The 9,803-nt window shown below is 38.3% G+C and overlaps 1 protein-coding gene across 7 annotated transcripts; it reads left to right on the top strand.

The window, feature by feature from the left end:
- The first annotated feature begins 248 nt into the window (after positions 1–248).
- Positions 249–4,802, top strand: LOC120319980 (olfactory receptor 10A4-like). 7 transcript variants are annotated; one of them, XM_039369377.1, is made up of 4 exons: positions 249–425; positions 652–760; positions 1,438–1,540; positions 3,044–4,802. In XM_039369377.1, the coding sequence occupies exon 4, from the start codon at positions 3,191–3,193 to the stop codon at positions 4,154–4,156; it is 966 nt and encodes a 321-aa protein (XP_039225311.1). In that variant the 5' UTR covers positions 249–425; positions 652–760; positions 1,438–1,540; positions 3,044–3,190; the 3' UTR covers positions 4,157–4,802. The 7 variants fall into 7 exon arrangements, with proteins under 7 accessions (XP_039225311.1, XP_039225317.1, XP_039225310.1 ...); XM_039369383.1 differs by having other exon boundaries at positions 652–780; positions 3,543–4,802; XM_039369376.1 differs by having other exon boundaries at positions 652–780.
- Positions 4,803–9,803: the final 5,001 nt, after the last annotated feature.

Below are 9,803 nucleotides of genomic sequence, written 5' to 3'. Positions count from 1 at the left end.
CACTCTATTGATTACATTCTTGATAATTTGCTTCCAACATGCTAATTAAAACCCAGAGGTATTGTTTTAGAAATTTTTCCCCATGGGACGGTGGAAGAGTAAACAAAATTGCACATGTGTGCTTTCTTTCATTCCCAATTGAGCCTTTTCCCTAGAGTCAACATTGCAGAGTTTCCAATAATGTTGCAACCTTGACACACGTGTCAGTAGAGAAGTAGAGGCAAACATAGACCAGAAATCAGAGTAGATGACAAAAGAAGAACATTTTTCTTTAGAAAAGAGAGGGAGAGAAGTATAACAGCACAACAAAACTCTACTTGCTGGCCATTGGTAGAAATTTCAGAGACAGGAAATTTGAGACAGAACAGTCTTAAAAAGAAGGAAACATTGAGGCATGTTAGTAAGGTATAGAACATGGCTTAAAGGTAATTCTGATAGAATGGTAAATAATAGTGAATTTCTATTAATAGAATAGAATAGAATAGAATAGAATAGAATAGAATAGAATCTAGTATAAACATTGTCATAGCATATTGTAATATTAATTACCAGAGATATAATTTATTGGGATATTACTAGAATAGGAAGCACTCACATATTACTTTTATATGTTTATTTTTACAAAATAGAAACTTTCTCTAATCTTTATAGGGAGATTGTCCCAGAGACAGTGCTTTTGTGTCTCCCTTGAGTTTGTGTCGATCTAATTGGATACAATTAAAAAACCCATGACAGAGAGAAAAGAGTAAGAAATAAGAAGGTAAAAGTAACTCTTAAGAGGTAATCTTTCAATGATACAATTATGAGAAATCCTTCTTATCAGTGAATCTGGTAAGGAGAATAACAATCTGCATCACTAACAGTATGGTGCTTTTGTTATGGGCTTTTCAAAACAAGGAATTCAGTTTTAACATGAAATGCAACAATCATTGGTAGTTTAAATGTTTATATTTCTGGACTACTAATAATTGGGCCATTTAGTTAATCAGAGCAAGAGAGGGTGGGAGAGATATATACAGATTGTCAATTATTTGATTGATGAATGGACCAGTTATTTTCTACCTTAACTTATCTAGTTGAACCTAGAGCAAAAGAAACCAATGCATGTTTGGTCTTTTGCAAATTAAAACAGATGTAATGAGAAATACATTATTATTTTATATAATGGGGAAAGATTTTCAAATCCTCAAATATTTTACTTGGATCTATCCTTCTATTTTAATATTATTATTATTACTATTCTCCTCCTCCTCCTCCTTCTCCTCCTCCTCCTCCTCCATCACCACCATCACCACCACTACCACCACCATATGCAATATCAGCACATTTAAATAATGGAGAAGATAATCATGAAAAAGTAGGGATAACTTACGTAGGAACTCACATTATAAAGAAAGTAATTGGTGTCATATTAACTTAATTGTGTAATTATTCTAGGAAGAATAAGTCAGGAAGATAGATCCTTATAGGAACTAAATGAACTAAGATAAAAAAATACTAATCACGACAATATTTCACTCTTAGCCATCAATACTTACAGGTAAGTATGAAAATTTAGTTTCCTTTTCTGTATATATAAATTGAGCTTAACTGTATATATAAATTGAGCTTAACTTTTATTTTAAAAAAGTTAACATATATTGGTTTGACTTGGTGTTCAGTAATAGCGTATGCATTGTAATATAAAGTAAGAGTGAATAAACTTGAGGAAATTTTAAGACTCTTCTGTATACAATAGCAATAGCACTTAGACTTACAGTATATACCACTTCATAGTGCTTTACAGTCCTCTCTAAAGCCATATTGTCCTCAACAATCTGGGTTGGAAGGATGAAAGGCTGAATCAACCTTGAGCCTGTGAACTTCTGGCAATCGCCAGAATTAGCCTGCAATATTGCATTCCACTGTGCCACCACAAGTCTTGTATGCATCATGTACATCTTAAAAGAAGACTATTGATTAAATGTTTATCATTTCCTGTTTAATTTTAAACTGTTAATATCAAGCTCTAGATAATTGAAGCATACATAAAGAACAGAAGAGATAATATGGCTACAATAAAGAACCCAAACCAGACAAACAGTAGCAATAGTATCACATCAAACAATAAAACAAAATTGTGGGAAACCCCCTTCAAAACATCGCCCTCAGAATCAAAGATGGTAACCATTGCTGTGAAGTGGAAACTTACTGATAGCACATTTTTTTACTTGCATCCACTGATATATTTTACTATCTGCTGATGTACTCTTTCACTCCTTACATATTTTAGATTAAATATCTTATGGAAGATGGTTTAATGATTCATTAATTGATAAATCAGACATATTTTAAAAGAATCGCTCTCAAATATATTGTGATTCATATATGAAGTCTTCAGAATTTATCATGGAAATAAAAATGTCTTCCTATTCTGTAATACATTTTTTAAATCTTTGCTCCCCTTAAGTTAGGGATGTCTGTTGTATTAGGAAGTTGGAACATTACAATGGCAAACAAGCAAGTTTCAAAAAATAAAAAAGAGAAAGATTTAAAAACCTATAAAACCCAATGAGAAACTTAATAGGATCACCTAAACATTTAATTGACAGCCTTGAAACTCATTCCCCAGGGCGCCCCCAAACAATTTATTCTTGTATAAATCAGCTGTGGCAAAATTGTACCCACCCCCAGGTGTTATTTACGTTCAATATCCAATATCTTTAATTTCAGCAATATATATACAGCATCTTAGGGAAAAGGTATTCCAAAAGATGAAAATAGATAATGTGTAATGGAAAGCTATGGAAAGATTGCCCTATATCCATTAATGATTTTTGCCACTTCCTGGCTGATAATTGCTAGTCCTTCATAACATAAAACCAAACTTCTGCTGCCCTAAAATTTCTCTAAAATATTTTACTCTTTCCCTGATAAAAAAGCAGAAAGACTTCCCCAACTATTGGAAAAGGATGGTAAAAAAGATGATTATTCCTCCTAAACTCACCCTAAAATGTACATGTTTATAATTAATTAATGATCATTCTTATATCATTTTTTATAGAAAGGAATCAGTTTAAGAGATTCACAACAAAGTTTGTTTAGAAAATTGCCTACATATTATCTGGTCATAAAGAGGACTACCTCATTGGACAAAGAAAAATCTTGTAGAAGAATTTATCAACTTTGTCAGAGAATCATATTCCAAATAATGTTAAAGGCATGGAAAAGATCAATTATAGGAAGTAATCAAACCAATGTTATAGAATTTATTCTTATGGGATTTTCCAGTTACCCCAAGCTTCAGATACCCCTTTTTGTCATTTTCCTTCTTGTTTATACAATAACTCTGACTGGAAATATCCTCATCATACTTGTCACAACAGTAGACCCTGCGCTTCATAGTCCCATGTACTTCTTCCTCCGAAATCTTTCTTCCATAGATATTTGTTTCAATTCAGTAATTGTTCCAAAAATACTAGCAGATCTTATTTTGCAGAAGAAAACCATTTCCTATATGGGCTGCTTCACCCAGTTATATTTCTTTTTTTTCTTTGGTACAGTTGAATGCTGCCTTCTTGCTGCAATGGCATATGACCGCTATGTTGCCATTTGTAATCCATTACGCTATCCAGAAATTATGAATAGAAAAGTATGTTTTCAACTAGCCCTGGTCTCATGGCTTTTAGGCTTCCCTAACTCTACTGTCTCTGCCATCTTTGTTTTTAGTGTGACATTCTGTGGGCCTAATACAATTAATCATTTCTTTTGTGATAGTCCTCCAGTGCTGGAGTTGGCTTGTGCTGATACATACATGATTCAAATTGAGGCTCCCACAGCTACTATGATATTCATAGTATTTCCTTTCCTCATTATATTATTCACATACATCTGCATCATTATTACCATCTTGAAAATGCCCTCAGCAGAGGGGAGGCAGAAAGCCTTTTCAACATGTTCATCTCATCTTCTGGTGGTAACCTTATTTTATGGCACAGCTTCATCTACCTACTTCAACCCTAAGTCAAAGTACTCTCCAGACACAAAAATGTTTCTTTCCCTCTCCTATACAGTCATCACACCCATGTTAAACCCTATTATCTATAGTTTAAGAAATAAGGAGGTCAAAGCTGCAATGAAGAGGACATTACATTGGAAAATGTTTAGAACAAAATAAAACTTGTTGAGCCATTGTCTTAAAGCTAGATAACATTTTTATCAACAATGAAAAATAAAATATAAGGATACATGAAAGGTTTATTATGCCTAATTCTTCTCTTTATTTTGTCATCATTTTTAAAAACAAAGAGTAACATATACATTGCATCATTTTTGGAGTCAGCAGTGAAACCTGAAGCAGAGATGTGGACCATGTTTTCATATTGTTTCAATTCTGTTCAGTTAATAATTTTCTTCTTGCTAATTAAGAATGGTTGTATGGATATTTTACAAATATAACCAGATTTCTTTTGTTTCCTTCTAAATTTTCCATCTTGACCCAAATGATTGCAATATTTGAAATTTATTGTATTGTATTTTAATAATATTTGGAGAACTAATTCTGTTCTATTATGTATAATATAGTCTGTGTATATTATCTTTTATCTTTTTAAATAACATGGAAAAATTTACTACCAGCATATCTATAACCATCTCACGAGAATAGAGTTGAACCTAAATAGCTGTTCATACTGAGCCATTGAAATCAGTGGGATTTAACTGTATTAATAAATATCTTTTCCATGCCTCAATTCAACTGTCTTTCAAAGTTGAATCAATCCCTGAAATGCTTTGATTCTAATACAATAAAATAAAATTACATCTTAGAGAAGTACATCTAATGAGATTAAGGAAAGGGACCTTCTCTGCGGTGACTTCCCTGCTTTGGAATATTATTGTTCTGGAAATAAGATTTGGCCCTTCCTTGATATTTTTCCAAAGCTTTGGTTATATCAGAGGACCTGGGGAATCCCAGGTTGATAGGGAGCAAAGAAGTGGCTGGTATGATTCTGATGTTGCTACCATTGGAGTTGAGTGGATATTCATGGGTTCTTACATTGTAAAATGTTCATGTTATAAGCCAGCCAAAGTTACCATGTGTAAGTTGGACAGCCATATTAATTAATTAATTAATTAATTAATTAATTAATATACAAAGCTATGTGTTGAAGACACTCTGGCTGTTCATTTTTCTCAGTGATTGCATTTTTTTAAAAAAAGATGCATACTTGGGGGTATCACGAGCTTATAAGGAGAGTTTGGGTGACTGAGGTAGTAGAGGAGGCCAAGGAGGTGATAGCAGAGTTGCCAGTGGGAAAGCCCTTAGGCCCAGGAATGGGAAAGGTTAGGGAGGATGATGATCTGTTAACAATGATGGAAGCTCAGATATTGGATTTAACTAAGATAATGGTTTCCTGGACAGTAATGGGTGGCCCGTCCTTGAACGGAAGCCGGGTTGGGCCAAATGATGGGGAGATGGACCCATCCACTCTAACTAATAATTAAATGAGACCAGTAGTTTGTTATAATTGTGGAGGCATGGGGCATTGTAAGCGTGCCTGTACGAAATGATACAGAAGATCGGGAAACTGTCAAGGGTCCCAGTGAGGGAGATAGATGGGTGCTCGGTGATATCAGTTAGCGCTGACAAGATGAGATCCCATTGGAAAACATCAACGATGATGGGAGTGACGGGAGTACCCCCTTTAGTGAGAAATCCCCATCTCTTTGAACTGCCAGAAACTAGAACAATAGGGCCCCAGCGACAGTCTTTGGGGAATCAAGTGTGGGTTGTTAAACCAGACACTGGGTTTCCCCCTATTGGGGTTCCTCAGCAGTCGGTGGTCCCTTTTCCAATGGTGCCAATGCAAGTAGAAAGTATTTACACTAAGACCCTTTTGGATTTGGGTGTGTAAATTACATTACTATATAGGGATTTTTATGATAGATATCTGATGTATATGCCTATACAGGAATTGAGTGACCTGAAGATCTATGGTACTGGGACTGAAAAATTCCCATATGATGGGTATTTGCCCATACAGTTGACATTTGGGTCTTCTATTGCCAGTTATATGGAGACTTTTGATACTCTGGTTATTGTGTACCCGCCCCTCGGGAGTCAGTCAGGATTCGTTGATTGTGGGGATGAACACAAGCTTGGTTAGGCATTTTCTCACCCCAGTTGTCCCCTTGGGGGATAATCCGATCATAAGGGATGTCCATCCTGCACTACAGACAGTATGTCAGCATTTTTGGGGGGGGAACAGCAGGTCTCAGCAGAGTGGGTGGGGTGATTATAGAAGTTGGACAGAGAGAAGAAAGTGATACAACTAGAGGAAGTGGTGTATTTGGGACCTCCATTAGATTAGATTGGGAACAGCCTGGTCCATATCTTATTCTTGAATCCAGCCCCAAGGGGCGGAGTGGTGGAGTGGAATTCATTCCAGAGGTAGTTTTCACATGGGTTTTATGGCAGGCAAAAAGGGCGGATCTTAGTTGGGGTTCGGAATGTCATGAGCCTTCCTGTACAATTGAGGGATTGGATGTTGTTGGGGCAAGTGAGCCCAACTACCCCGATTGGGTCTCTGGATGATAGGGAAAAGACTGAGGGGGAGGTTTCAATGGATCAGTTCTATCCCAAGGATACACAGCTTTCTCCTGAGTGACAGGAGAGGGCAAGAGATCAGCTTTGGAAGTGGAAACATCTATTTTCAAGAGATGAGTTCGATGTGGGCTATGCTAGGAGTGCTTAGCATGTAACTCAACTGAAGGAGGTAAGCCCTTCAGGGAGATATCTTGGCGGATTCCCTTAAGTGATCTGGATGATCTTAGAGAGCATCTAGCAGAACTGAAAAAGACTGGGGTTATTAGGAAATTTCGAAGTACTTATGCCTCCCTTATAATGGTGGTCTGGAAGAAGAATGGGTCCCTGAGAATGTGTATAGACTACTGCACTCTTAATCAGGACTATCCCCGATCATTATACAACTCCTCAGATAGAGAATGCTCTACAGTGTTTGTCAGGGGTAAATTGGATTTAAGGAGTGGCTACCACCATATCCCTATGCATCCAGAGGATAGGGAGAGAACTGCTTTCATCTGCCCATTGGGGTTTTGCGAGTTTAATTGAATGCCTCAAGGGCTGTCAAGGGCCCTGGCAACTTTTTCAAAGGTTTATGGAATGGACTTTGGGGGTTATGAACCTGATAGAGGTGTTGGTCTATTTAGACGATATTATTGTCTTTGGTGAGACCCTTGAACAGCATGAGGAGCATTTGGAGAAGGTATTGACAAGGCTCCATGAGGAAGGGCTGAAATTGTCATGGGAGAAATGCCAATTTTACCAACCATCTGTCACTTATTTAGTTCATGTTGTCTCGGCTGAAGGGGTGGCAACAGACCCTGCAAGCTTGAGGCAGTTGCTTCCTGGCCAAGACCTCAAAATGTAGCTGAATTGCAATCATTTTTGGGATTTTGTTTGTATTATCGGAGGTCTGTGGAAGATTTGCAAAGATAGCTTGCTTGCTCAATGAGTTGTTAAAGAACAAAGAAGTAGAGGAAGCGGTAAGTTATTTGAATCTGGTCCATCAAACTAAGGGACCCAGGAAGTCTCAGGAGTCTACTCAGGCAGAATGGACCAAACAGTGTGAGCAAGCTTTTGACTAGTTGAAGGGGAGGCTTATGAACACCCCAGTTCTGGCTTATACAGACCCTAATGGACCGAATGAGTTACATGTGGACACTAGTCGGGATGGCATTGGGGGATGTTTTACCAGGAACATGACCAACAGCTGAAGCCTATTGCGTACATCAGCAGGGGCTTAACTCCAGCAGAAAAGAATTATCCCACTCATTTGCTGGAATTTTTGACCCTCAAGTGGGCGGTTGTGGATAAATTGAAGGATTATCTGTATAGGGCAGAGTCTGAAGTTAAGACAGATAATAATCTACTCACAACTGCTAAACTTGATGCTACAGGGCATCGATGGTTGGCTGCCTTTTCTGGATTTAGGTTCAGTTTGAAATATCACCGGGGTGAGGAACACGGATGCAGATACTCTGTCAAGGAGACCCCATGATTCAGGGGCATATTTATTTATTTATTTATTTATTTATTTATTTATTTATTTATTTATGAGACTTATTATACCGCTTTAAGTGCAAGCACTCTCTAAGCGGTGTACACCAGTAAGCAATGTATAGATATATTTACATTGCCCCCAACAATCTGGGTCCTCATTTTACCTACCCCGGAAGGATGGAAGGCTGAGTCAACCTTGAGGTGGTAATATTTGAACCGCTGACCTGCTGAACATAGTCAGCTAAAGTGGCCTGCAGTACTGCACTCTAACTGCTGTGCCACCTCGGCTCTAAGGCGGCTCTATGTTAGAGAGTGGATACAATTGACCCCAGATGGTATCCAAGCACTCTATCATGGGGTAGGGCACTGACTAGAGGAGCAATTGGGGCTGAGTCAGTTGGAGTCACTATTGCAGGTGTTCCCAAATTATATTGTAATCCTGTTCAGGTCAGAGGGAGGATAGGTTTGCCCTGACTAAGAAAGATCTGAGGAGGGACCAGGTGGAAGATCCCCTTTGTGGCCTGATTAAAAGAGCCCTGGGTTTTATTTGCTGATTCGTTGAGAGAAGCCCAAGTGTTGTACAAGGAATGGGATCGTTTAGAGCTTTGTGATGGAATGGTTTATTGGAGGGGCTCTCCAGACGGGCCTGAAGAAAGGTGGTAACTTTTGCTTCTGGAGAAACACAGAGAAGCAGATATCAACGCTGCTAATATTGGATATTATTGCTTTGACACAGTGTTGATTGTGCTACACGACAAGCATGGGCATCTGGGACCAGAAAAGATTTTTAAGTTAGTAATGGATCGATTTTATTAGCCCTGTATGAAGACAGAAGTTGGGGATTATTGTAGATCCTGTCTGTGTTGCATTCAAAGCAAAACTTACCTTCGAGGACTGCACCGATGGGCCATTTGCAAAGTTATGGGCCCTTGGATTTGGTTTGTATTGACTTTCTTTGCAAGATGTAAGTGGACAAGGAAATGTATTGGTCGTGACTGATCATTATACCCATTATGCTCAGGCTTTTCCGACAAAAGTTCAGCATGCTGTTACAGTAGCCAAAGTGCTGGTGGAGACGTTCTTTGTACATTATGGGCTATCCCAGGGCATACACTCTGACCAAGGGAGAGACTTTGAAAGCAGGCTTGTTAAGCAACTATTGGGCCTACTGGGCATTCGAAAGTCATGTGCCACCTCTTATCATCCACAAGGTGATCCGCCGCCTGAGAGGTTTAATCGTACTCTTTTGCATATGTTGGGGACACTCACTGAAGAACAGAAACAACATTGGACACAGCATATTTCTACCATTGTGCATGCATATAATAGCATGAGGAATGATGCCACTGGGTATTCCCTATATCGGTTGATGTTTGGTAGGGAAGCCCGCCTACCTGAAGACATAGTCTTTGGTACCTCAATAGATGAGACTTCAGTTAGGTCACATTGTAGTTATGTAGATAGATTAAGGAAGAATCTGAAGGGGGTTTGTGAAAAGGCCTCAGTGGTTGTAGGGGTTTGAGAACGGTGAAATAAGAGGAACTACAATTTGAATGTGACAGTTCAGGACTTGCAGTCTGGAGATCGGGTGTTATTAAAGAATTTGGGTCCCTCTGGGAAGCACAAACTGGCAGATCAGTGGGGTTCCCAGTTGTATGTTGTTAATGAGAAGCTGCTATATTGGATACAACCAGAGGGAAGTTCAGAGCCCTTGAAAGTGTGGCATTGGAACCATTTATTG

Source organism: Crotalus tigris, unplaced genomic scaffold (assembly GCF_016545835.1).
Source record: "Crotalus tigris isolate CLP2741 ecotype Arizona unplaced genomic scaffold, ASM1654583v1 scf7180000021055.717220, whole genome shotgun sequence".
Classification (NCBI taxonomy): Eukaryota; Metazoa; Chordata; class Lepidosauria; order Squamata; family Viperidae; genus Crotalus; species Crotalus tigris.
The sequence above is the reverse complement of the archived record's forward strand: the minus strand, read 5'-3'. Positions and strand labels throughout refer to the sequence as shown.

Coding starts and splice junctions, on each gene's coding strand:
- LOC120319980 (XM_039369382.1), top strand. CDS start 3,191: ATGTTAAAGGCATGGAAAAGATCAATTATAGGAAGTAATCAAACCAAT.